General features: G+C 38.3%; 1 protein-coding gene across 1 annotated transcript in view; it reads right to left on the bottom strand.

Annotated features, from left to right (window-relative positions):
• Positions 1 to 543: 543 nt before the first annotated feature.
• LOC104625086 (midasin-like) overlaps positions 544 to 27,760 on the bottom strand; it is a gene marked incomplete at both ends in the record, with an annotated part of 43,517 nt that continues 16,300 nt past the window's right edge. The window contains 32 exons of the mRNA XM_010292623.1: positions 544 to 660; positions 939 to 1,098; positions 1,836 to 2,106; positions 2,252 to 2,512; positions 2,624 to 2,713; positions 4,412 to 4,600; positions 5,726 to 5,833; positions 5,925 to 6,122; positions 7,159 to 7,281; positions 7,808 to 8,016; positions 9,496 to 9,693; positions 10,486 to 10,719; positions 11,275 to 11,404; positions 12,532 to 12,676; positions 14,163 to 14,293; positions 14,389 to 14,527; positions 15,473 to 15,611; positions 15,688 to 15,822; positions 15,950 to 16,091; positions 16,834 to 16,980; positions 18,071 to 18,279; positions 18,625 to 18,803; positions 19,288 to 19,439; positions 20,262 to 20,372; positions 20,555 to 20,702; positions 21,351 to 21,464; positions 23,109 to 23,205; positions 24,590 to 24,734; positions 25,752 to 25,855; positions 26,661 to 26,872; positions 27,426 to 27,486; positions 27,587 to 27,735. Of these exons, the coding sequence (XP_010290925.1) occupies positions 544 to 660; positions 939 to 1,098; positions 1,836 to 2,106; positions 2,252 to 2,512; positions 2,624 to 2,713; positions 4,412 to 4,600; positions 5,726 to 5,833; positions 5,925 to 6,122; positions 7,159 to 7,281; positions 7,808 to 8,016; positions 9,496 to 9,693; positions 10,486 to 10,719; positions 11,275 to 11,404; positions 12,532 to 12,676; positions 14,163 to 14,293; positions 14,389 to 14,527; positions 15,473 to 15,611; positions 15,688 to 15,822; positions 15,950 to 16,091; positions 16,834 to 16,980; positions 18,071 to 18,279; positions 18,625 to 18,803; positions 19,288 to 19,439; positions 20,262 to 20,372; positions 20,555 to 20,702; positions 21,351 to 21,464; positions 23,109 to 23,205; positions 24,590 to 24,734; positions 25,752 to 25,855; positions 26,661 to 26,872; positions 27,426 to 27,486; positions 27,587 to 27,735 (4,947 nt within the window). The remainder of the gene's footprint in view (positions 661 to 938; positions 1,099 to 1,835; positions 2,107 to 2,251; positions 2,513 to 2,623; positions 2,714 to 4,411; positions 4,601 to 5,725; positions 5,834 to 5,924; positions 6,123 to 7,158; positions 7,282 to 7,807; positions 8,017 to 9,495; positions 9,694 to 10,485; positions 10,720 to 11,274; positions 11,405 to 12,531; positions 12,677 to 14,162; positions 14,294 to 14,388; positions 14,528 to 15,472; positions 15,612 to 15,687; positions 15,823 to 15,949; positions 16,092 to 16,833; positions 16,981 to 18,070; positions 18,280 to 18,624; positions 18,804 to 19,287; positions 19,440 to 20,261; positions 20,373 to 20,554; positions 20,703 to 21,350; positions 21,465 to 23,108; positions 23,206 to 24,589; positions 24,735 to 25,751; positions 25,856 to 26,660; positions 26,873 to 27,425; positions 27,487 to 27,586; positions 27,736 to 27,760) is intronic.

Genomic DNA, 27,760 nt, shown 5'->3' with positions numbered 1-27,760 from the left:
AGTGTGCTTATTTTGTTTTTTTTGGGGGGTGGGGGGTGTGGTTTTTTGTTTGTTGGTTGTTTTGGGCTTTTTTGTTTGCTGTGCTTTTGTTTTAACCTTCTGTCACTGAATGAAACTCAAATTTATGGATGGGATGGAAACAGCTGGGAAGAAAATTATGTCCATATACTAGCATTCATTATCAACATCTCTGAATACGACCTTCACACCTGTATCCTCAGCTCTATTGAAGTGAGACAGGGAAGTGCTGAAATCCTAAATGAGAAATGGAGAATCAAGGCAGAGTACACTGCTAAGAATTTTCCAGTGTAAAAGTCCGTGCTGCAACAGGGATATAAAGCCAAGCCTCTTAAGCTCTCTGTCATATGCTCACCACAGTCTCCTTCCTTGACAAACAGAACATGTCACCACACAGTACATGGCAAAGTGAACAGCATTCAAAATACCAGAAGACTGTCTCACTGATGACATTTTTTGCCTGAACTTGCTATTTGGTCTGGGGGGTGGGGGGGAGGAAGGCAGAAAAGTAAAGCACCAAAGCACCTGAAGTTGGGATGAGGAGCTATTGTAGGAATTGTGCCATCTATCACACCTCTCTCACTCATGGTAAGAACGCCTCCTGGTTCAAGTAAAGCATTCAAGCGGTCCAGCACAGAAGGGCTATATTCAAAAGAAATTTATATGGTTATAAAAAGGTAACAATTTGGTCTCTTTCTAATCCAAAATCAAAATGGTACCAAGCAAACAGCCAAACAGTTAATTACATTGTGAGGTAACAGGAAAACTATCAACTTGCTAAGCTGTCTAAGAAGGAAGACACTCTTCCAGAAAATTTAAGTTACCGGTCCCACGTATTTTTATCAAATGCAAAATATTCAGTTGTGAACCATACAGTCAAGGGATTTACTCAGCAAAATAAATCCACTGAAATCTCCTACTTGCAGAAGTTAACGTTGTCCATCAACAGCCAGTCTCCAGACTGCAGGGCTTGAACCAACATCCCATCCACCCACTCGAAAGTGCCATGGCTGTTACGGTCAGCAGCCTGGGCGTGCTGCTGCTTGAAACGCCGGAACTCTTCTACCAGGTGAGCAAACTCTGAAAGGAAGTACATCTTACATCAAGACTTATATTACTGAGGTAGCTTTCTGTTCCAGTCAAGAAAAATAGTAGCTATTTTGTTAATAAACATATATGCTTCCTTTTTAGGGAAACATAACAGCAGAGGTTCCAACTTTTCAAGTAGCTTCCCATGGGCAAAATCCATGAGGACACAGGGGGTTTGCAAGCACAGAGAAATATAAACTAAATATAAACTTTTCTCCCTAAACAGACACTTTTCTCCATCCCTTTGCCCGCCTTAGATGAAACTTGATGGATATTAATGCCATGTTTTAGACGATGATTTAAAAAAAAAAAAAAACCAAAAAACACACACCACAGCCCATACATTATTCTGCTGAAATTTTTAAAGCTCAGCTGATAATGCTGCAGAGAACAAATGCAAAAATAGAATATCTAAATTCCCTTTCTTAGGTATACAAGAAAAGAGCTGTATTGCATCGTATGTTGAGTAGCTCAGTACAGGAGAATTTGAGTGTGGATTACTGGTCGCTACCAGATGTAACTACACAAAAAATAAACCCGAAGAACCATCATTGTAACTTCTTTAGAAGCTAGGCAGTTATGTAAGTAGCAGGAAGCAACAGTATTGACCACAAAAAATGTACAAAACACCCTCAACTTTTCTCAAGCTTTCACTGCAGATTTGTATATTTCTCTTATTTTATTCAGAGGAACATATAGTCTTACTCCAAATCACCCACCATACATACCTGCCTTTGAGTAAGAATTTATTTTGTTGTTTAGTCGCTGGGCAAGTACAAGTATTCCCTCCAGTTTGCTCACTAATTCAGCTGTAACACTTCTACCTCCTTCACCCAGAGATTTGGGTTTGTAATTCAGTATGAAATTGCTCCAAGCACGCAGCACAAGCTCAGCATCATCTGCACAAATTTCTGTCAGGAGAAGACTGTCCCTTACTAGCGTGCTCACAGCATTCTCCACTTTTTCCAGCAGGCGCTGCCACGGCCTGTTGATATCAACCTGCAAACATGCCATTATGGAGTTAGTTCATCCAGAAGACTGTGGTCTTAAAGCTCCATTTGGTGCTTAAACACCAAGATCACAATGGACTGGCCACTGTTAGGTAGGCAGGAGAAATACTTTCAATTACTAAAACAGTATTTACCTGTTCAAATCCACCCAGGAGTTCAGTTGTGTCCATTGCACTGTTCATTGCCATGATTTTTAGTCGATGGCCGGTCAGATGGGCCAGCAGCTCAACAAGACTGGTTTTGCCGACAGCTGCAGGGCCCACCAGGATTACCATCCAGCTCATGTGCACACATTTCATTATAGACTCGAGGGACTGCAGTGAATGATGCAGAAGTGAAAGACTTCTGCCAGGACGAGGAATATAGTTGCCACGAGAAAGCACTGAATAACCAATCTGGAAGGGGTGAGACACACATGGGTGAGTAAATCAGAGCCAAACGGGAGCTCAGCTATGCAAGTTGCTTCCTTCTCTCTCCAATCACAAAAGCTCTTGTCAACAGCTTACCTGAACGTTATATGGAGTGATGTGAAACTGCCTGGTTCCTGTATACACATCAGCCTCCTGGCCAAAAATGTCTCTAAATATAGATATAACCTAAACCAGAAAGAGCAAAAAAAGACACTTATCAGTCTTAAGTTACCCATCATTCTAAAGATTTACTTCTAAAGTAGCATTCCCTCTCAGCTTCACAGCCATGTGATAACAACACAGTTTAATCACAAGTGCCATTTCATTCAAAGTGCAGCAAGTGATTAAAGTGAATGTGAGCTGCCCACAGCAACCCCTTCATTAACCACGCCTTCCTGTGACTTGAAATACTGTAATGTTTCTCTTTAACGAAGTACTGGGGAAGAAGTCACTTCATAAATAAGCTCTTTGATAACACACAAAAATATAAATACTACTACAGAAAGGGGAAGGTAAACCCATGAGAAAAATAACCAGTCACATTCAGTAAGTAACTTCAGTTTTACAACCTGATTGACTTTTAGTTTAATACCATTTAAATGTTGGGAATTTAAACAAAAGCAAAGGATTTCTAGGAAAGAGAGGGACAAGTAGGTGGCAATGTTGGAATAACAACTGCAGTGTTTTAGTAGAAAAACCTTAAGCAGCAAGTTTAACAGAATGAGAGGAGCAATTCACAGGCAGATGAAAAAAGTGACAGATAAATAAAAGTCAACAAAAGAAATCCAAGCCAGAACAATTTAAAAATGCCGTTAGGGAAGGGCAGAATTACAGGACATTATTTTTACTTACTGCACTGACACAAATGCTTTTTAACCATAACATTAAGAATCTCTCCATATCTCAGTGCATTTTCTCTTCTCTACTCCCTATCTTCTCTTCCCTCACAAATATGCATGCAACCAATGCCACTTCTATAAAAATGTTATTATTTAATACAGAATCAGAAAAGAGTATGTTGTGTTTTGCTCTGTTTAAGTCCGTTGTTATTCTACTTGCCTTCATTTACACCAGCTTTCTGCTTTTATACTAGTAGGTAATTAAATTGATATTTTAAAGGACAAGAGGAGCAGGTACATATATATATTCAACTACAAAACCCCAAACAAAGCTGGTTTTTTTTTTGTAAGAGGTAAGTCTATGAATGAATTGCAAAGCATCTTTGTCCTGTTTTCAGCTGGGAAAAAGTTAATTTTCTTCATAGAAGCTGGTAGGAGCCTGTGTTTTGGATTTGGGAAGAGAAAATGTTGATAATGTGCAGATGTTTTGGGCTGTTGCTGAGCAGTCAAGGACTGTCCAGTTTCTCATGCTGGCCTGCCAGCAAGAAGGCTGGGGGTGCATGGGAAGCTGGGAGGGGACACAGCCAGGACAGCTGACCCAGGCTGGCCAAAGGGATATTCCCTACCATATGACATCATGCTCAACATGTAAAGCTGGGTGAAGAAGGAAGGTGTGAGGGGATGTTTGGAGTGATGGCATCTGTCTTCCCAAGAAACCATTACGCGTGATGGAGCCCTGCTTACCTGGAGATGGCTGAACACCTGCCTGCCCATGGAGAGTGGTGAATGAATTCCTTGTTCTGCTCTGCTTGTGTGCGCAGCTTTTGCTTTACCTATTAAACTGTCTGTATCTCAACACACAAGTTTTCTCACTTCTACTCCTCCAATTCTCTCCCCTGTCCCACCGTGGGGGAGTGAGCAAGCAGCTGCGTGGTGCTTAGTTGCTGGCTGGGGTTAAACCAAGACAATCTTCAAATTTACACTTGGATTTCTAGAAATACTTCCTGACAATCTGAAGAGCAAGGAAGGAGAACACACAGCTTACTTTTTCTTTGTCTTCCCTGGTTCTCATTCTTTCTCCATATACCAAAAATACGTGCTGGCCTGGATCATAACATCCTGGTGACTGGTCAACAAGCATAAGCTGGCACCAGCGGAAAAGATCACGTAAGTTGAACTCCCAGGGTCCTCCTTTCTGTCCCCACTTTTTTTCAGCCATTACCTCTTTGTCAATCTGGAAAAAGAAGATATTTAAAAAAAAAAAAAAAAAAAAATCTTTTATTCCACCCATGTGCTGGTCTTCAAATATTTAAAAAAAAAAAAAAAACAAAAAAACCCAAACCAAACAAACAGGTGAACTTCTGCCTTTGGCAATGCTTAAAGGACAGAGGACAATAGAAAGAGCAAGCTGTATTCATTTTTCTGAAGATGTCAGGAACTAAAGTTTTATTTAGTTTGTCTCTCCTCTACTAATCCTCTAACAAGCTTAATTTTCCTTTTTCCTCTTGCAGTCTATAAATTCAATAAGATGCTGCCACAAAAGATTTTATGTAAGGCCACAGAATACTACTTTCTCTTAATATTGCTACACTTTGTTTCATGAAATGAAGATTAAACACAATTTCAGAAGCATGACCACAAATAGAATTCTTACTGAGAATTTTATATCCTGGACTTTGTGCAAAATGGCAACATCTAAGCCATAAAACAGCTAGTAAGTTGATGCCCTGTAATTAACACTTACTGAAAACCCTTATATTAGCAAATTTTTAGATCTGAGTATCTCTGAATCCTTTGCCATGGACAAATCCAACCAGAAGAGATTTTTGTTTTATTGGTGTCTCAGTGTTCCAGAAGAATGCCACATACCATTACAGGCTTCTGGTTCTGTAAAGGTCAGATGCTGCTTTCACTAACAACATCTCATGTTAAAGAGTGGATAAAAAATTCAGACCAGAAACAGAAATACACATTTTGTTTCTTGTTAAGATATAGCTCATTTTGTTTGTGCTTCAAGAATAATCCATATGTGAGGAAAAATATTATTTTCTAATCTCACTTCACCAAGCTACCAAACCATAACTGTTTTCACCATTTGTAGAAAAAAAGCCTTTTATATATGTGTGTATATATGTATTTTATCTTCTGTGGAAAAATAACACCTCCAGTTATCAACCAAGTATCTGACTATAGTCGTAAAAGAATTCAAGTGGGTTTTAGTAGTGTTCTTTTTTCCTTCTGCATGTATTTCCATTCCTCTTTTTCATCCATTCACTTCTCTATAAAAATGTTTGGAAATATAACATTAGACTTAATTTTTTTAATCCTACACAAAAAAGAAATTAAAATATATATTTACCTTGTTATTGAAAGCAACCATTTTAGCAATACTACTTTTGTCAATAGCAGGAAACAGCGTATTCCCAATAAACTCCATATCTTCTGCTGACAGTGGATCAACATACACCTGTACAATCAAGAGCATGCTGAGTGTTGATATAGTCAGAAAACTACAAGACAGGATCATGACACAGTTTAAACCAAACAAATAAGCTTGCCTGTGTAAATCTATTAAGAAAGGACTTGGGCAGACCCTTTCTTCCACCTCCTTGTCTGTACGGATTCTGGCATCCAAAAATCTTGGTCTTCTTGTGCTGTACATGAAAATTCATTCCCAATTCTGGAACATAAATCTCTGCTCTGTGGTCAAAGCATGCGTTTAGTCCCTCTAATACAGACTGAGAAGCCAGATTCAACTGAGGAAAGAAATAAGGATACAATATTAATGCTCCAGAAACCACTTTAGCATGATCTCTAGTTTAACAGGCTAGGATACACAGAAGGTAAAATTCAATTTCCTTGTAGTTACATGACTGTTATGTGTTATTACTTCCAGCTAGACTGTTATTACACTGGAGCAACAAAACTATAACTAACAGTTTTCCTTATGTGCCTTTGCTATTTTTGTACTGTGTTTTCACCATGGTAACAAAATAGTTCTCCATTGTAAAATCTGCATGTTCAAGATGTTTCTTCTGAATTTATGTTCATATATTTGTGACATCCAGAGTGTTTTGTTTGCTTGCTTGTTTTTTTAAATTAAGGCAGTCTGGGATATTTAAGTATCACTGTTATTTAAAAAGTAGCATTCTTCACAACAGGAAAAAAGGTATACAAACAGCTAAAGAATGTAAGATTTTGCACTCTGCAATAATTAGAATACATGACATCAAGCTCTGCATGCATGTGCCTGAAAGCACTTGCTACTTGGCACACGAACAAACCTGTGGTGGCAGGATACTTTATACTGGCAAAATGCAACTCTTCTTCATCTCAATTAAATCAGTACGCAACACAGTGTACTAGTCCCAGCAAACTGCCTTCTATTTCAGTGAAGTTATATCTACGTAAGTAAGAGCATCTGTACCAAAACTTCTGTTAACACTCTTCCCAAAAAACCTTCAAATGCTTATCAAATCTAACCTTGGTTTTCTGCAGTAATTTTGGCTGGGATTCAATCTTTGCTGTCTTGTTTAAAAAAGGTCTAGTCAAAGCTTGTCTTTTACATTCCCTCTATGGAGGGCCAATGGGCAGAGGGACTTAGTAGAGGGAGATTAATTTTCTCTTAAGTGGAACGATCACTTTCAACAGGGCACTAGAGGCACATAACTAAAATGAAGCAAAATTTAACTAAGTCATCAACCCTCAAAGGTATTTAACCTACATTGTCAAATCATCACCTTCGCTCTTCCAGAACATTCCATTTTATTTGTGCCCCAAACTTGAATTTACCTCATCTAACACAATCCAGTGTCCAGCCTTTAATCCTGCTAGTAATGGTCCATCACGCCAGGCAAATTCTCCTCCCTTCCCACCTTCAACAGGTAAGTCTGTCCCAAACAAGTCTGTCACATCCTTTGGGAGTAGAGAATGCGGGGGAGAAAAAAAAAATTCACACAACTCCACAGAAGTTCATGAACAGCCCCTGTTAAACCTTACCTCACATTTTCTCCCTCCCCTTTAAATCAAGATAAAAATTTAGGTATCACATTTCAGTAATTGCAAGCTGCTAAAAGCTTTTCCGTGATAGGATTCCAGTGACCAGCTACTATATGTAACAGCAAAAAAATTAAATTGGAACAGAAAAGCTAAAAAGCCTTAAAGCTGTTTCCAAGTAACTTTACAGAAGCTAAGAAAAAGACAGTAGACAAAGATATGCATGTATTCACTTGAAAAGAACAGAAAAATCTGGGAATTGGCATTCGCTCACAGAAGCTCACTGCTCTTTCTGGTTCTCCCTTCCCATTTAGTTTTTTCTCGAGACCAAGAAGGAAAAACTGACACTTCAGACTCACTGCCAAAGTTAAAAAGAACTATGCTTTTTAAGTTAAACAAAATCTCCCTTCTCCATAAACATTAAGTTACAAAGATAATATTCTACCGTTTGCTCAGACAGGTTGATTCGAACGAGACAGTTTCCCGAGGCTTTTGCCAGGGCAGCAACTAGACTGGTCTTGCCCACACCTGGTGACCCCTCCAACAAAATAGGTTTGTTAAGCTGTAGGGCTCTTAACAGTCTTTGTGCATTCACTGCTGTAGTCCCAGCATTTAGAGCATAATCTGTAATGCTGTTTCTCTGGAGAACTGGGCCTAAAACAAAGGAAAGAATTAAATAGAATTACAAGAAAACATTTAAACCAGAATGTTTATACTGGAGCTGCTGACAAGTGTGCTTCTGAAAAAGATCATTCTGTCTCTTAATTGCTGATCTCACCACAGCAAGCAATGGAGATCAAGCTTGTATCCCATTCTCTGAGATCAAGCACATATACTTCCTGTGTGACCCACAGCTGTGTCGCAGCATACATCTCTGTGTATTTATGCTGAATTCTGCAAAAAGCATATGAATACATGGTATATTTTGCCATGAAACTTCAACACTTCCTGGTTCATGACCCAAACTAGAGATCTATCACTGAAAAATCATAAATCTGTCCTTGCGTTTCAGAGACGTTGTGCTACAACGCAAAAGCAGCTTTTGAAAATTTGACACTGAACGATACAATTCAGTCACGTTACAGACCAACATATTAATCGGTTCCATACACTGCTAGTTCTGTGAAAGAAGAGTTCTTTAATTGAAGTGTGCTTCTAGGCACATATTTTCTTTACTGTTATTATGATGTACAGTGAGGAGGGAGTACAGAGCTTGTCTGCTAAATTCCAGCCAGTATAGCTCACTGGGACATCACTCTCTAAATTCCATAATACAGCATTTCTCAGGTATACAAGATATTAATCACCAATTTATCTTGCACATCTCGATACCTGTTCAGTATGAAAGAGATCCTTCCTTTTGTGATCTAATTAGCAGAGGGAAACTAGGCAATTTACAAAAAAGCATTACCTTGTACAGTTTTATGTGTGACTAATATGAACCATGAATATTAAAATGTTCAAAAATGAATGATTAACACAGCATTAGGAACACATAGTTCCATGTACTGAAAACTAACCAGCTGAACTAGAAAGCTCACAGTCATCACCTTTTAGTCCCATCACTGTATTTTAAGGGCAGAAAGCAATATTTGCATAGTCCCATTTGCATTAGTTTGTCACATGAGGAATTGAAATGCAGGTCTAAGTGATTTTGCAAAAAGTGCAGCAAATCTTTGAGAGGCTACAGCAAGGCAGGGCATTACTCTCCATTCTGTTTAGCATTGTACCCAGGACCTCTGCTTCCCATGCTTTGCACAAGGCCCAGGATGAGCTGTAGCTTTAGTTAGCGGCAGTTAGCAGACATTCTGACCATGCAAAGTGACAGGAAATTACAACTCAAAATTGAAGCAGCTTTGTTACACTGAAAAGATCTACTAAAATTAGGCCATTAACCAGCAATTTTAAAAAGTAATCAGAGAAAGCAATTAACAGATGTGTCTCCTTAATAAATGTGATTGAGTTGTAATCAACACACTTCGAGGAAAAAAAGGCATTTTTCTAAGGCTTGAGAACAAACTATAAACTGTTCTGTAATGGTTCAGATGTCCTACTTGTATTTAGTGAGTAATAGAACTACTGGAAATAAAAAACACAGAATAAATATCCACCCACTCCCACAAAGTCTCTTGCCTCTTGGAATAAAAAAGGGGTGGATTCCCATAAAGTTGTCCATCCATACAAACTCCTTCTCCTTTGTTCTATCATAAATTTTTAGTTCATCCTTCTGGTAATCAGTCAGATCAAGGAATTGACTCATTTTCTCACATAAGAATGTCAGGCATTTTTCACGAGCTAATAAAACTGTATCAGCTGAGCAGGATGTTGTACCTGTAATTAGAAAAGTGTGCTTTACAAACATAACTAGGCACGTTCATCTGATGACTAGAAACTCAGTTCCTTCACAGACGCCATTTTTGTGCAGTATTCTGTTTCAGGTTTATATTTCATGTTAGTACTTTTGCTTGCCAGTGCTTCCAGTACTATTTACCATAGACAAATTGTTCTGCAAGCACTTTGCAGCTTTCTCCTCCACTGCGCAACAGACATTTTAAAAGGACACATTATTTCCAAAACCCTTTCTTCTACCATCACTATCATCCTGATCCCTTGCCATAGTCCCTTCCAGGCCTTCTTTCCCTGCATTTCTTGTGGCTTTTCACTTTTTCCGCACTCCCATATACTTATCAGCATATTTATCAGGTGGGCCAGTGGCCAAACATGAAAAGATGCATTATGAGCTGTACACATGACACAGGCTAGCATGCACAGATGCTGACCTGTGGGCTGGGACAGAGAGAATAATATGTGGCCATGTAATTAAGTACCATATCAGCCCAGAAGACTCAATAAAAATCCCAGGCTTTCTTAATTTGTTGCTAGCGTCTGTAATATTATTATTACTACTACCTCTAATTTACTTAAGTTTGCTGCATTATTCAAACTCTTGCTACTGAAACACAAAAAAGGTGTATGAAATACAGGATATTGTTAAACGGAAGAGAAAACTCCCAGAAGCATTCTATGTTGCCCTAAAGCATTTTGTTTGCATTCTACTCAAACATATTAATTTAAATATATATCTTTATATTTTCTGCTACCAAATGAGCACTGAAGACTTACCCGATCCTATTCCATCAATGTATACCAAACATGCAGCATGGATAAAAGACATCATTGGAGAAATGTAAAGAAGGCTATATTCCTTGGCAGAATTTGACTCTTCATCCTCTACCATAACATTCATAAAATTAACCCACGACAAGACATCTCGCACACTGAGAATACACTGGCGACCAAACTCTTGATTAGTCAGCCATTCAACAAAGTCCATCATAAGCTCTGCTATGTCTGCCCCTGAAAAGAGAGTAAAAAAAATCTATGTAGTTACCAAATAATTTTATTGGTCACGTCTACTACATTGTTGTATGATAAGCATCACTAAAGCAGGTACAGCTGTAATGCAGGAGCAACATGGATGGGTATTCTATATCCTAACAGGTAGGATAACTGAAGAGTAAGTCCATACCTGTTCTGTCACTACAGATCCTTTAAAATTCCAGTAACAAGAGAGAAACAAGTGATTAATAGTAACAAGTGAAGCTGCTGGCAGAAAATGAAGTGCCAGTTCTTTCAGCACCTTACACTGAAATGAAGATTTGTCACTGAATGACCGGGGATAATTCAACTACCTGAACGGTGAAGTAAATACAGCCTTGATCTTACTTCTGGCTAGCGATATGACAAACACAATGAATGAAGAACAAAGTCCAAAATATTTCAAAAGTGTCCTCAGAGGTGCACTTACAAGAAAAAGGAACACAGTGGTGTAAATTCTGAGGAAAGTTTAGCAGCCCCCAAACCCATTTTTTTCTTAACAATGTTTGAATTCTAACACAGAGAAATACCCACCTTGATGGCTTATTCCACCCAAAGACAATCCTGGATGAAGATTGTGTTTTACAATCTGTATCAAATCATCACGGCCATTGCTTTGTGGACACCATATTTCTGTAAATCTATTGCGCAATGCAGGAGAAAGCTGCGAACGAGCAGAACAACATGGCAATTTAATTTACATTACATCATATTACTTAAGGTTGCAGTTAGCTGACAGCCTTGTAGCCACAGTGCTTGTGAACAATAAAGTGAACAAGCCAGACCTTTCCTTCTAATTTTGACAGGGCCACTTAGTAATAAAATCTTTGAGAGAATATGGATTTTAAGATTTCTAGTAGTGGCATCAATGCAGGAAAGAGGTGATAAATGAGTAAGTTCAAAAGCACATGGGAAGAAACTGAACTGTTTGCAAGCACCAAGGCTCTATTTCATTCTAGGACATCCTGTATCAAACAAAGGCTATGTAATCTCTCTTTGCTTACAGAATCAAACTGCCACATGGAAATTTGCTTTCGATTACAACTCATTTCTGCAATTCCTCCCTTCCTCTGCCTGAATTAGTCAAGCAAAAATCATCAGTGCAAATGCAATGCAGAAATAAATCCCCTTTAACGCATGGCTTTACAGTGAGCTGTTCCGTACTGTAGAAACCACATTAAAAGGAGTACACATCTACCCATCTCCTTTTGGGTAAAAGAGCTTATAGCTCTTTTTTTCAGTCCTAGCTCTCAACACTGTTTAAAAGTTTCAGGTTTTGTTGGGTTTTTTTACCTGTCTTAAGTTACTTAAAGCTGAACTCCAGAAACAGACTTTTTTCATTTAATGAGAAAGGTCTTTTGGGATGTGATGTCCATATTCACTGACAATGACAAGATGACTTCTATCAACTTTCTGAACAGTATTAGGGAGGATAATCTATCGTGCAACTTCCCACTACTCCAGACTCATGTTAGAGCTGGATTTACTTGCTTCACAAGCCACATTTCCTGTAGTTGAAAGTATTCTACATATCAAGCCTACCTGAAATATTCAGAGGCCCGAAGTTTTCTCTGACATTCTGCTGAGTATTGACTTACATTGTTAAAATGACAGCACACAGAAGTGATAGAAAACAGATACAACCCAATCCGCCTTTACTGATGAGGCAGATGCCTACTAGGAAGCACTGGATGCCAGAATTGGCATGATGCATTTTTACATTGCACTTTCAATCACTAACCAGTGAATGCTGGTTGTGAATGCTCTACTTCCAGTTGCTTTGACATTTACCTCTTTTTTCCCAAAGTCACCTCCTGGGTTCATGGTAGCAAGGATACGAAATTTCTTTCCTGCAACTAGCAGTTCTACTTCGTTTTCCTCATCATCTTGACCACCTTTTTCAGCAAGTACCAATGTCTTTTCAGCTTCAAGAATGCTAGAGAGAAGGTTAAAAAAAATTATTTTAAATTTCATTTCACACTTCAAAAGGTCACTTCAAAATGAAAAAATAACATGAATTGGCCTGATTAAAATTTTATTGCCCCAGAATTCATATTAAATATTTAAAATCTGTTCATCCTCCCTAATTGAGAACATTTCTGATTTTGTTCAGAAGGAAACTCTACCCAGCCTTGTTGATAAGGCTCCGTTCAAATGATCTGTCAAAAAACTTACCTAAAAAGTATACGTCACAGCTTTCTTTACAAAAGCAAAGGTAAAATTTATATTCATAGGAGCTAGATAAAGAAATCTGCACAATGAACCAGTCTTCAAGCTGACAGACTACACATCTGAGAAGCATTCTACTAGGTTTTTGTGGTTGGGGGGGGGGGGGATTTTGTGTGGGTGGGGGGGGGGGGGGATTTTGTTTGTTTTATTATCTGTACTTCACTGTACACTAAGAGCTGTAAAAGTTTGAGCTGTTACCCGTTTAGAAAGACACTGCTTAGTATCACTGTCAAAACAGAGAGACGAACTGAACTTTATGAAAGAGTGATACCTGCAATGATACAATGAAAATAATCCAGATTGTAACACAGAGGGTTTGGATATGCTAGAAAAAACAGCTTCTAGTCATCTTAATATAATGGGTAATGGAAGAAGACTAAAATGAGGGTTATTGCTGCAAGCAGATAATGAAATTAAATTTATGTTTTATTATATTTTACACACACAAAAGAGGGAAATAACTAGATTTTGTTTCTGGTATTTTAAAAGGTTTTCAAGAGCTCTCTGACAGGCTGAAAATATTAATATTGTAGATGATAAATTGGAGATTTTACCTTTAGTTTTATATTTCCAACTTGATTCATGCTGTAAACTGTCTTTAGATACTTTTTAAACTGCTTCAACTGAACTAGGGTTTATGTTCTTAATTTCTTTATCCAGAGACATGAGCTATTGAATAAAGCGAATCCTTTCATCATCTTATTTTTGTCCATGAAACAAATATAGCAATTTGAGTGCAGATCAGTCTGCAGCAGCACTATAAAGCCAAATGTCAAGCAAACAGATACATGTCTGCTTTTTAATCAAAGTACCTTTTATTTTTCCAGGTAAGTTCAGACATCAAGACTTAGGCAAGACAAGGCATTTTGTCTTGCTTTACAATCTTTGCCCCTAGCTGTAATTAAAATTTCAAGCAGCAAAAATTGTTCAATTACTGTGATTAAAACCAGCACCTCTGTCAGATAGATGACAATTAGAAAAACAAAGCAAACTGTAACAGAAGTTGAAATACAAACATCAACAAGGCCAGAGTCATGGGGGTCATTCTTCCTTTCAGCAAGAACTATATGATTAAGAGAGCAGCTCACCCAGACCAGGAAACAAATGTGCCTAAAAGAAGCTAGATTTACCCCGCTCATGTTTGTATAATGCATAGACACACTGAGGATACTTAATACACCTTTAAGACGTACCTGTTAAGTCGCTCTAGTACAGAATCATCAGCTAAAGAAATCTCATCAAGGAGAAAAAAACCATCTTCTTTCATTGCTAAAACAAGAGGTCCATCACACCACTCAAAGAGTCTAGAACCATCAGATTCCTCCTGAGAAATGGAAAAGGAAGTGAAAAGTCATTAATGACTGCTACTTTTTCCTTCCATGGTCATACTATCCAAACTACTATCGATGCAAGACAAACCTGGTCTTTTGACCTCTGTCTGACTGGTCGCAGCCCTCCCAGGAAGTCTGAAGTCTCCATATGCAAGTGGCAATTCACTGAATATAGCTTCTGATTTGTTAATGCTGCAAACATCTGACAAATGGTAGTTTTACCACACCTGCAACCAAGTAATTTAATTGAAAGGGAAGAATGAAAAAAAAAAAATCAGCTCACTTTGGACAGGATTCACTTTCATTGAAGAGTTATGAGGTAAAGGCCCAGTGTACAAATTTCCTTCTGCTCCTTTCCTTGGAAGGAATGTATGCAAAGTGAAGCCATTTTTGGCACAATTGTTGCTGACTTGCACAAGATGCTTTTAGTTAAATTTAAATCAATATCTGCATTGATGGATTTCTGCAGGTTCAAAGTCAAATTTATTTCAGCCTGCCCCTACAGGTACTCAACGAACCTAACATTTCATGGAACTGGAGATGCTACATGCCTAGACAAAGCCTATGTCTGAGGGAATAAATTACTGAGTACCTAGAGTACTCATTTATTACCTAAATAATTTTACTCTCCCTTTTCTTGCATTTTTTTTCCTTCTTTCCCATCAAAATGTACTCTCCGAATTTATAACCAGCATAGAAGCAGACAGCATCTACTTCCACGACCTCCTTTACACCATACAAGGCAGGGACTGGGAGAAGAAGTAGAAGCAAGGCTATATTCAAGTTCTTAAAACATGTAAAGCAAATGTGCTCTTTAACAGAAAAATGTTACAATTTCCCAAAAGCAGCCTCTCCAGTGAGGCACGGTGAGATTCTGTAGGGCAACTTGTGAAAGGCAGGGACAGAAGTCAGCTCATTTAAATGTTACTACTTTCTATATAATTTCTACGTAGTTATACATAATGCAGATAACCCCATTAAAGACTTGTGCTGAAAGAGATACAACTCTTCCCCTCAAAAGGGAACTGTGAAAAACAGCAGCTGAAGTCTGCCATGACAGAGACTTAAATGTCCCAGATCAAAGCAGCACTGAAGGCCACGCGATCATTTTGTGTCTGACTCAGTGGCTGGTGCAGCACTACAAAGAACTGCATAATAAAAAGCAAGGTTACCCAGTGTCTCCCACCAGCAGTACTGGTTCACCAAACTCCAGAGCTCGGCCCACCAAAATTGCAAGTCTCCTCATCCCTCGAGTCCAGACAATATGGTTAAAATCTCTGTCCATCACCGACATCCATGTGGAGGGTTTAGCTGCACAACACAAAGCAATCCATCAGCTTGAGTCACATGTAGAGAACTACCAGTGTAGTCCTTCTAGGAAACTCACCCAGTAGCTTTTTGACGCTTTCCCCTGAGAAGAGAGACTCAGGATAGAGTTTTTTCTTGAAGTGTTTTTCAAGGACACTCTGAATAACATCCACCTCCTCCTGTTTCCTGACTCTGCCTGCCAGAAGCATAAAACCTATAGAACAGAGGAAGAGAAAAAGCAATTACTTTCTGGTTAATCAGCAACAAAAATTTATACTTAAGAACTGGGGTTAGAAAGCAATTCTACAGACACTTTGAAAACCTGAGGTAGCAGGGCTCACCATCATTTGCTAAGTGCTGAAGCCAGTCATACTCCTTTTCCAGCTGTTCTGCCAATCTGTACCTTTCAGCCCAACGAAACAGATCCCGCAGGGTAATGAACCCATGCTTCCCAGCAAACACTGTCGAACCTCTGCGGTAAGACTATCATAAGAACAAAACGTGAGCCATTTTTTCATGAGCCTGTCCAAACACTTAAAGAAAAGCTAATCAGAGCTCTCCGATATGACGCTTCTTCAAACAAACTGTATGAAAAAAAAAGAAGTCTAGTACAGTCGTGACTCCCAGACTGAAATTACCTTTAAGCAGGTACTTGATAGGTACCAGGAACAAAATAATATAGATAATAATAAACAGAAATACTAAGAAGAAAATAGGTACCTGGTATAAAACAAAATCCAAGCAAAAGATTAGGTTCTACACCAAAACTTAAGTTAGCAAGTGTTCTCTGGTTTGTGCTGCTGCAACTGCTTGTAAATACGAGATAGTTTCAGCTACATATTAAGTAGCTAACACAGGGGTGTCAGAACACATCCAAAATTATTGCTTAAAAAAAAGTACCAAATTTAGCATGACCTAAAGACAGCTACAAATCCAATACTGTGCTTTGGATCCAGAGCAAGGTATTATTCTACACATCAAATCCCAAGGCCTTTGGTTGCTAACTGTTTTGTTGCTAGCTTTCTCTCAGTTCTGACATCACCTTCCCTATCCTCTATCTTAATCACTGAACTAAGTACTTTGGTGGGTTCTCTTCCATCAATTATTGTTTAGGTTTTTAAATATCTGCCAGTTAGCAACAGCTCCCTCCTCCAAAGGAATTTCTATTACTTTGTGCTGAAATACGTTTGCATGTCTTCTACAAAAAGGAGAAAGACTCTCATACTTGCAGGTCTAACATGACTTTGACAAGCTTGCTGCAATAAGAAGGTGGCAAACTGCATCGCTTGTGCAGGATGGTTTCCAGTTCAGCACTTGGCAGTTCATCAAAATGCAGTTCCACAAAACGATTTCTGAAGGCTCTGGACAAAACCTAGAATATGAGGACATATTATTGCTTGAACTTTTTCCTTTGATATTCCTCGTATCTTCCTCTACACATCCAAAGGAAATATGGATAGTGTTATAGCATACAAACTAGCACATATGCATAAACATTGAAAGAAAGCAAAAGAGACAGCCTGGATGAGGACAAGAGCTTTAAAATGTGCTGTGTTTTAACTGCGGCAGGCAGCTAAGCACCAAGCAGCCACTCACTCACTCAGTCCCTCTACAATGGGATGGGGGAGATCATTAGAAGAGTAAAAGTGAGAAAACACATGAGTTGAGATAGTTTCAGTGGTAAAGTGAAAGCTGCACACACAAAGCAAAATTAGGAATTCATCCACTACTTCCCATCAGTAGGTAGGTGTTCAGCCATTTCCAGGAAACGAGGGTTTTATCATGTGCAATGGTTATTTGGGGAAACAAAGACTGAACATCCCCCCTTCCTCCCTCTCCCTCCCAGTTCTAATTGCTGAGCACAACATCATATGGTGTGGGATATCCCTTTGGTCAGTTGGGCTCAGCTGTCCCAGCTGTGTGCCCTCCCAGCTTCTTGTGCACCCCCAGCCTACTCACTGGCAGGGCAGGGTGAGGAGCAGAAAAGACCGTGACTCTGTGTAAGCACTGCTTAGCAATAACTAAGACATCCCTGTGTTATCAACACTGTTTTGGTCAGAAATCCAAAACATAGCCCCATACCAGTCACTATGAAGAAAATTAACTATTCCAGCCAAAACTAGCACAAAATAAGATGTCAATAGCTGAAGTCAAATCTCTTCTCCAGTGCTTTTGAGGAAGAAATGCTGAGTCAAATATAATATACATGAACTCCAGTTCAGTAAAGTACTTAAATCTCAACTACTCAAAATGAATTAGAAATTTGGTATCTGCAAAACATACAACTAACCTAAACAGAACCCAGCTGTACCAAAAGTTAGTCCACCACCACCTCATCTCTACCTCTTGAGAATTTGTTAATTCTGTGCTACACATCACAAAGTATTCACATCACACTTCTATATACAGGAGACATTAATTCCCTACAGTTGTAGCTACTCCAAGGAAGACACTGTACAGACCTTTCTGCCACCATAGAGTCCTGGAGGATTCTGTGTAGCAAACAGCATAAAACGAGGGTGGGCTTTGACAACTTCCTGGGTCTCAGTAACGAACAGCTCCCTGTTATCATCCAACAAACGGTTGAGAGCCTCCAGAACATCAGTGGGAGCCAAATTCAGTTCGTCTAGAACAATCCAGTAACCCTTTCTCATTGCATCTATGAGAATGCCTTGGAGTGAACAGAAAAAGTTCTAGTTAAAAATCTAACAGAAGCATGCATTCAGATATGTTTAGCAACCAGTTTTCACTTAGTCCAAATGCTAATTCAGAGATGGAAGCAACAGTATTGTCTAAGTTGGACATAAAGAAAAGAATTCAACAACAGGACAAGTATGACGAGACAAACATGAACTCTTAAGAATTCACTGAAATTCACATAAGCGGTTATCATTAATATGCAACTACTAACTAGACAGGTCATCTCTCCGTTGTAATAAAACGGACAAGTTAAGCCGAAGAGAAAAAGCAGTGAATTGAGACAGGAATTTGGAGTAAATATAATATGCCCACTCACCTTCCTTAAACACCAACTTCCCAGAGGCATCTGATGTGTAACAGCCAATATATTCCTGGATGTCAGTATGCTCATGATTGTTAATCCTTACACAGTGATTCCCAGTAGCAGCAGCCAACCAGCGAATTAAACTGGTTTTACCAACAGAGGTCTCTCCTTGAATCAGTACTGGATGAATTCTAAAAGGGGTAATGAAAATAGTGGTTTAGAAGCACGGGTCATATCTTTCTCGTATACAAGATATCAACATTATTTGAAATTTTCATAGATCTACATTACCAAACTACCTTACCAAAATATCACTACTTAACTCACTTGGAGTATCCGAGATCATACATTAACAGGGGAACATAAGTAACTTTACCCACAAATGCTAACTGCTACCCATGAAGCTTTACATAGCAGTGCGAAATAAGCAGGTTATTCTAACTGCAAATTTCTAGATTATCATTTAAATAAAACTAGGTATGGCAGTAAAATGGTTTAAGGAGACAAGAAATACACATATAAATTTAAGTCACTGTATAATGAAAAGTTAACTGTGAAGTAGGAGCAAAATGGACATTACTCATGCCAAACAATAAAGGCTAGACAGGCACCACTCGAGGCCCAAACAAACATCTTTAATTTAGTTTTTTAATGGAAAAGTTGTAACAGACTTACCCTGCAGAAACAACTCTGGCAATGTCTTTCAGATTAAGCTTAACTGAAGGGGTTAGCACGTAAGTCTCATCTACAGCTGGTTCTTTATCCCCAGCTGAAATCCAGTACCCTTCTATGAGTATAAATCTCCCTCCGTGAGGTTTTGGTATTTGCTAAGGAGACATGACAGAAATAACAGATTATACAAATGAGCTTCAATTTCCTCATGACAACAACTACTGTTACACCACTGCAACATATTCTGTAAGAAGTCATTTTAAATAATCCCTGAGCACTCCTGCAGTAGAGCACTGTGAGTAGAGCGCTGTCCCCTTGTCACAGAATGCAAATTACAGGGAAAGCCTGACCAGATCATTTCAAGATCATGAAGCAAGAATCTTTGTCAGTGCCATGAAGATAAAAATGTCTCAAGAGTCCTAGCACTGAATTTTCAAGTGCACTTCCAAGCATGAAACTGGCTTTTACCTTTTTATATTTATACATATTTTCTAATATGAAGGGGTTTATTCTGAAACAAATACCTATCTCTTACAGCTGGTTTCCCCATCCCAGCTGCCCAATCTCCCATGCAAACTCATGCTGGGCTCCCAGCACTAGTGAGATTCTTTCTTTCCCATCAGAGACAAAGCACAGATGTTTGCTTCATATCCATATGTTCTGCATTCAGAGTCTAAAAATAAAAAGCCTGTGAAAGCTTTAAGGTTGGAGTCACTGTATTAAGCTGCCCACACTCCACAAAGCTGTAATTATTCAGGCTTCCAGATTTTTTCAAATTAAAGTCGCTAACATATGGGCATTTCAAGCAGAAGTAAAAAAATTATGGAGGAACAGTATTTTTTTTTTTTTTTAGTTCTTCTTTATAACATGAAAAACAGGACTTTGAGAAGGAAGTGTACAGGAAAAAGATAGAAAAGGCAATTAAAAATAAATTCTACTCTGAATACTAAACAGCTCTATTAGGCTTAGTTACGTACCTGCTTGAGAAGGCTTTTGATGTTGCCAGACACTATATGCTTGCAAATTAGCTTTTGAACTACCGGGTGAGAACCTCTGTCAAGCTGCGTCAGGAAACTCAAACAGAAACCCTAGGCAGAATAGTTATTTTCAGTGATAAAATGAAAAATCAATAGGGGAAAAAAAGAAGAGACCTTAAAGAATCATTTCTGTTCAATATTGCATTAAATTCACTAAAAGAGAGGATTACCCTTTACCAAAACAGTCTTTGTACTGAATACACACTGAAACAAACCCCAACATAGGTAATCACCTCATACAGTGAGCGTGGTATGCTGCTGCATGGATTAGATGCTGCAAATCTCAATGCCCTGCAAAGTGTACGGAGACTATAGTGAGGTCTGTGGCCAGTTCCATCCACCAGCTTTGATTCTGCTTCCTTTCTCACAGATAAGTAAAAGCTGCAAAAATAAAGAATGAAACCAGTTCCAGTTCATAGTGCTGTTTCTGATCAAACCATTGCTCTAAGGAATTAAACCCAAAGTATGAACACTTAAGCTTATCTCCAACTGTCACTCTTTCTAAAAGCTCCAGGTCAGGAAAGCCATGCCAAACTCCACCATCTGTATAGTCAGTGAAGCAAAGCAACAGAGTATTTTAGAACAATATTTTTGAGAGAGCTTGATATACAGAGAATGACTGTACACATGTAACAGTTCTTCAGGTTAATGCAGCGAGATAGTACACCTTCAGCTATGGGAAAGAAAGGTAACTTGACAAACACACAAGACTTCCATTGGTATGATCTACATAAACAAACCATTTTAGTCTCTCAGATGGGAAAGAGGACTGCAACAGCAATTCTTTTTAACTGGTGCCACCAAAAAAGCAATTCTGAATAACAGAAAGTAAATCTGCTCCCCACAAGTACAGCAACCTTCAGAATGAAGAGAATGGATGTCTACCCTCTTCCGCTTCCTAAGGCTATGCAAACTGCTGTGTAGGGATCATTATAGTATTTCCCAAAACTGTCTAACGAGACTAGTTACATACTTTCTTTTTGTGAGACTTATTCCATCAAGGATTTAAAGAGATTACAACCAGCTTACTTCACAATTCCTTGTACTGTATTTTTGTTCACATTCAAGCCTCTCAGATAATCCATGATAAGAACTTGCAAGTCTCCTTCATTTCTCAATTCTTCTATATAAAGTTCAGTAAACCTGTAAGAATCAAATCAATCCATAACACTTAGACATCTGACCATATTAAAGAAAAAAATCATGTTATATATCAATCTTATGGTACATAACATTTAAATTTTTTTAAGCAGCAGAATATTGACTTGTCAAACTACCTATAGATAGTCTCAAGAACCAGAGTAATTAAAAAGAAAGTATTAGTAATACCTTATTTTTAAGTAATTTATCCAAATTATTTTAACTTAGCAAACTGAAAATAAACTATGGGACTATTTTTTAAAGTTACAATTTTAAACAGTTTGCAATAGATATCCAAATGTTATGGCATGAACACTGGAGCACTGACACAGCAGGAACACTTTTCAAAGTGGACTCTCTAATGATGTCTATTTTAAAAAGTGGACACTTAGAGATATTACACATTCTAATTTTGTTATGACTAGCATATCCAGTACTAGCATATCCAGGTCATTTTCTACTTTTACAAATATCCGGCTCAGCAATGATAAACCAGGAAAACTTGATGATAAGCAAAGGAAAATTAGCAGCAAAAAAAGTACTCAATGAAGTTCTGAGTACCTTTAAATATGTCAACAGAATGTTTCACATTTAGTACACTACACTAGCAGCTCTAGTTAATGAACATATTTTCTATCTCTTAGTTAGTCCAGTATATTTGCATTGGGTGTTGAATATCAGTTTGCAGCCCTTCCATACCATGCATTACAACTGCAAATAATGGCTCAGGACACACCACAGCAAACCCAGTACAACTGAGCAGTATTAATTTCAGAGGGATGGATATTTTTGACAAATGCAAATATAAGTTCATTTAAACTTAACAAGCTGAAGTCTCCTTTCTTCTGTATTACACTCACTCTCTTTTCTTTTAGTACTACGCCAGGAGAGCTAATTGCAATAAAACCTTACTTTGCCACTAACAACTGCAAATGACTAGTTACATACAGTAAGTGCATCTCTACAGTTTTGCCCAGTGTTTATGAATCTAATAAGGGACGACACATATGGCTTTTGGCATTCATGAGGGAAACTGCATCAAATACAAGCAGAAGATCTTTCTATTCAGGAGCAGGTAGTACAGAAGAATGGATTTGCCACAACTCCAGTTTCCTGGCCACAGCTTGAATGTCTAAAGATCACACATCAAATACTTCGAATATCGTACAACTGCTCCACCATGCAAACCACCTTCCTTCCAAGTGAATGAGGATGGATATACAGTTTTTTGCAAAGATCATCAACACTTCTGAGTTATCAAGAGAAAAGGCTGCTAAACAGACACAAAGCACTTGTTTTTGTTATACCCATCAGGAACATAAACTGCTGCAGTAGCATTCCCAGACATGGACAGCTTAATTGTAAAGAATGATCATTCCCCAGCCCACAGTGACAACACTGTACGCTACTGCTAGTTTGCATTTGTTCATGCTCAGCAACTTTTACATGAAAAATACAAGAAGTATTTTCCTGATGCTATTTCAAGAAAAATATTCACCACGATGTGGAAACCACAAGTTAATCCGAGTTCAGACTTTTATCCTCAGGCTTCAAATAAGGCATCCTTCACTGGGTCAACCTATGAAGCTAGTTAAACTCTGAAAAAGACAGTGACTAGTATTTTGTCACAGAATCATTATTTCCTACCTATTTCTTATTCCTGGAGGAAGATTTCGCTTTCCTACATCTGTAGCTGGATTCATGCATGCAAACAAGCGAAAATCGGGGTGACGGACAAGAGGCTCTAAAGAGAAACAGAAATAAGAGACATAAGGTTAATGCTAAACCAGGGTATTTATTATGTTAAATGAGGTGTATTTCTTCCAAGCTCGTTTTCTATTACTACACTACTACATTTTCTTAAAATGCCAGGGTGAAAATTTTTCAGACAATAACTTGATGAAATTTTATCAGAAGTATCTCTGCACCTTTACCGCAGCCACAGGGTTATTTGTGGGTAGCAGGATGTTTTAACAACACAAAATATTTCAAAAATTACATATGCCCTAAACTTGGAACTCCTCTTGTCTCTTTCAGAACAATGGCCAGTGCTTCCCTCAACCAGAAAGAAAACCCAGCTCAGGAAGCTCATACAACATTTGTCTCTATCTGTAGCTCCAGAAAACAATATTCATCAACTGCATTTTTTACATTTAGATCTGTACTAGGTCTGGCTAGGATGGAGTTAACTTTCTTCACAGCAACCCCTGTGGTGCTGTTAAGAACACTCCAATGTGTTGGCTATTGCCAAGTAGCACTGGCACAATATCAAGGCTTTCTCTTATCCCCACTCTGCCCTCCCTCCCTCCCCCAGTGACTTAGCTAGGGGTGAGCAAAAAATTGGGAGGCGACAATGTTGGGACAGCTGATCCAAACTGGACGAAAAGATACTCCCTACTACATAACATCACGCTCAGCAATAAGAACTGGGGTAAAGGAAGAAGCGGGTGGTTATTTTTGTCTTCCAAGGTGGCTGGTGCTTAGAGATTGGCTGGACTTTGGTCTGCTTGTGAGAGCTGGTTAGTAACTGCCTTTGCATCACTTGCACATGAGTTTTCTTGCCTTTGCTCTTTCTGTTCTCTCCCCCATCTTGCTGGGGGATGGTGGAGTGGCCGGAGTGGGTAAGCAGCTGTATGGTTGCTTAGCTGTATGGTTGCTAAGCTGGTTGCTTAGCTTCTAGTCCCACAAAGGACTCAAAACTCAAAGGCCTTGTCCACATATTTCTAGCTGAAGAACAAATATATTCTCAGGATCAGTGAAAAACAATTACTACAGTAGCAACGAAACCTCATGTCCCATGCCCTTAGCTGTCAAGCTACCTCAACTTTATTTTAAAAAAGTGACACTCCCTGAATAGTCTTTCGAACCAGCAATGCCTACTAAGGCCACTAGAAAGATCTGCTCCTTGTAGAATCCAAAGCAGCAAAAGCTACAACAATGTCTGCATGCTGAAATCTCTTGAGCCACAGTGAATTAAAGGTCCCACTTCTTGCACACAAGTATGAAGTCTAGAAAGACACGCACACATTCATTTTAACATTAAATGTTCTCTATTTTGAGCCATATAGGCTAGGGAATTCAACTAACTGGACAGCAAGACATAGTATAATCAAGCACAGAAATAGTACCTGTGTCTCCTCTGTCTAGTAACACCAGCGAACCAGATGATCCTTCCAATAAACCACTCAGACACTCTAAAGTCTCTGCTGCAGCCAAGTTAATCTCATCCAATAAAATCCACTCTCCTTTTTTTACTGCTTGTGCCAGAGTACCCTAAAAATAAGATCAATTTGTTAATCACATCAACAGCAGTGATACAACAACTAAAGCATCTGCATACTGGAAATACTTGTTTTTGCAGACTATGGGTTGATGAGACAAATAGCAATTCCAGACCTTTTACAGCAATAGCAATTTTACTGCTCTCCCTCAGTAACAGCAATTATTTGACAAGTCACAGAAGTCAGACAGTTATTATCAGCTACCATTTAGATTGTCTCAGATATAACAGAATTAAGCTCTCTGATTTGTGCAATGCTGCCTGTCAGTGATATCCATCACTGTAGTGCATAAACTTCACTGACACCACTATGAGAATAAAGGCAGTTAATCTAAAGAAATATAAAGACACAAGCAATATTAAGTTCCTCAGGGAACTATAACTTATGAATTAAAACTATACTTAAGTCAAAGGTTCTCCAACTACTTATACAGTGATTTTTTAGAAAGAGAACTGGTCAACATTTTACACATTTTACGTAAAATTTGAGAGTATATATTCAGACTAACAGGGTGACAAGGAACAAACATGCATAAACCATCAGTTTCCCCTAAGCACACTTAATGTCATTAGAATATTATTCCACGGGTTTGAAACATTGGAGGGAAAGAAAAAAAAAAAAAAAATCACTTCTAGATAAACAGCACAGATTCTTAATATTAAATCCTTCACAGGAATCCCCACGCAGGAGCATGTCCTACTGGAGATTGGCAAAGATACTTTTTCTAATCTCATACACCTGAAAAGATGATATGACATACTGCTGATATTCTTTTATCACGCCAGTCCTAATTCCTATGAAGCTGCACTGAATTAATGTGTTACCACAAAACATTCTCCCAGCCCCCAATCTAACCACAGCCTCCTTGCAGTAGCACACTTCATTATAGAACAAGTTTTACTTCACAGCAAGATTCCTGCCAGAAAGTTATTTACATAATACTGATTGCAAAGTCTTTTACATCCTCCTCCTTATTCTTCCTAGCATCAAAATGCAAATCTCTAAATACCTCAACAAATGCAAAAAGAAGAGCGTTTTCTGTCATTTTCATCTGTTGATGAGCATGATTCAGTTTCAGACCAAATGCCTCCCATTTTTCCTTCAGTGGGGAGCCTGTAAGCAAAACAAATTTAAGTTTGTACCATCAGAACAACAGCACAAAAAACATTTAACAACAGTATTTTAATCAAGCTGTTTCAAGCACAGAGATACAAGAGTAAGCTTGGCTGAGCAATGAAAACGTTTAAGTTCTACAGATGACATCTCCTGAATTAAAAAATTAAATTTTGCCTTTTTTTTTTTTAATTTAGCTGAACACTATTGACAGATAATTTGCTATTCATTCCACCATGTCCTAGCTTAGGAACAAATACCTATGCTGCACTTGGTTCCAGCATGACTGTTAGCACTCTCGAATTCCCAGAAAGAGGCACCTCAGAAAAATAAATTCAAATTTACAAACCTTATGACAGAAGAGATTAACAATGAACACTTAAGTATCAGTAAAACCACTGTTGCTTATCGGTTATGACATTATTTACTATTGCACTTATTTCAGTTATTTGTTTAAAGCCACAGCCTGAGGTATATAAAGTATCATGATTTAAGTTGCTAGCTTTGCAAGTTACAGACTTCAGCTTGTCTTTATTTTAGGGTTGTTGATACTTGCAACAAGCAGCCTTTAAAAGCTCATCTTTTTTTACATTTGCGGATGTTTATTTTAATATCTGCATATTCAGAAGAACCAGTAAAAAGAAGAGGGCAGACAAGAAAGCAATAGAGAGGGATAAAAAAAAAACAAAAACAAAAAAAACAACCCCACATAAACCCCCAAAATCAAACAAAAAAATTCATCACTTTATCTGCTCTCTGTAATGGTTCACTACTAATGACATGTTTGATTAGTCTGAATTCTCACCAGATGCATTTTCTTTTGCTTCCTTATTAATAGCAGATTTATGAATATGCTGCATTAGTTTTAGCAGATCATGCCAACGTTTCTGCCTGTAGCAGGTCTGAATGTGTCCCAAGAATGTCTGATTCTTCTTTCTAGAAAATGTCTGAGAGAAGAGTTCTTCAAAAGACTCTCGCAGAGGTAGCCAGATCAGCTTGTTGTCCACAGGCTTGTAACTGAAAAGAAGCAAAAGAGTACTTACTTGTGACACAGGAACAGGAACTAGCATCGGTGAACTAACAACAACAGTTACTGAAACGACAATATTGAGCATGAAGGAACTGTGTTTCCACAGTTTTTTACTCAACTAATAAGTGAAGTAAAATTGCACATATTTAAATGCACCTTACAAGGCGATTTTATGAAGACAGGAGCACCCCGAGAAGTAAAATATTTTTATTACTACCAACCAGTATGTCCAGTGAATATTATAGCGTATTAATATTGAACAGCTTAGCCATTTTTAAAGTGACATTGGGTTGTACTTTTAAATTACTTCATCACATACAGATGTGCACACAATTAAGTGAAACTGCCTCTGTTTCACTTGCCTCAGCAAGGACAAGGTTTCTGCATGCAAGCATGCTTCTCAAGACATTTATTTTACCATGAAATAGATGTGTGTCTAAAAACAATTCTTTGACAACACAACTATACTTGCATTAGAGGCTTGTTCTGATACTGTCAATCTGTTATGCAGAACAAACAAAACAGTCGTCAGTGACTCACCCCCCTAATAGATCTGCTGTGTCACTTTGTTGGTTCATGTTGATGACCCTCAAACGGTGTCCTTGAAACAGAAATAGAAACCACCATCAAATTGTTGGCTTTTGTTTGTTTGTTGCTTTTTGAATCATCTTCATGTAAATTAGTCTTCACACTTTATTTACCTGTAATATGAGCAAGGTACTGAACAGTTGAAGTTTTGCCAGTTCCTGTTTCACCAACCAAAAGCACAGGTTCTCCTTTGACAACACAAACTGCAAGCTGTTCAATCAATACTGCAGATGGCCGTGTGGCAGCAAAGGTTTGTTTTGCTCTGAAAAAACAAAAAAAGGAAGCAA

The sequence above is a fragment of the Phaethon lepturus genome, unplaced genomic scaffold (genome assembly GCF_000687285.1).
Source record: "Phaethon lepturus isolate BGI_N335 unplaced genomic scaffold, ASM68728v1 scaffold13618, whole genome shotgun sequence".
Lineage (NCBI taxonomy): Eukaryota > Metazoa > Chordata > Aves > Phaethontiformes > Phaethontidae > Phaethon > Phaethon lepturus.
The sequence above is the reverse complement of the archived record's forward strand: the minus strand, read 5'-3'. Positions and strand labels throughout refer to the sequence as shown.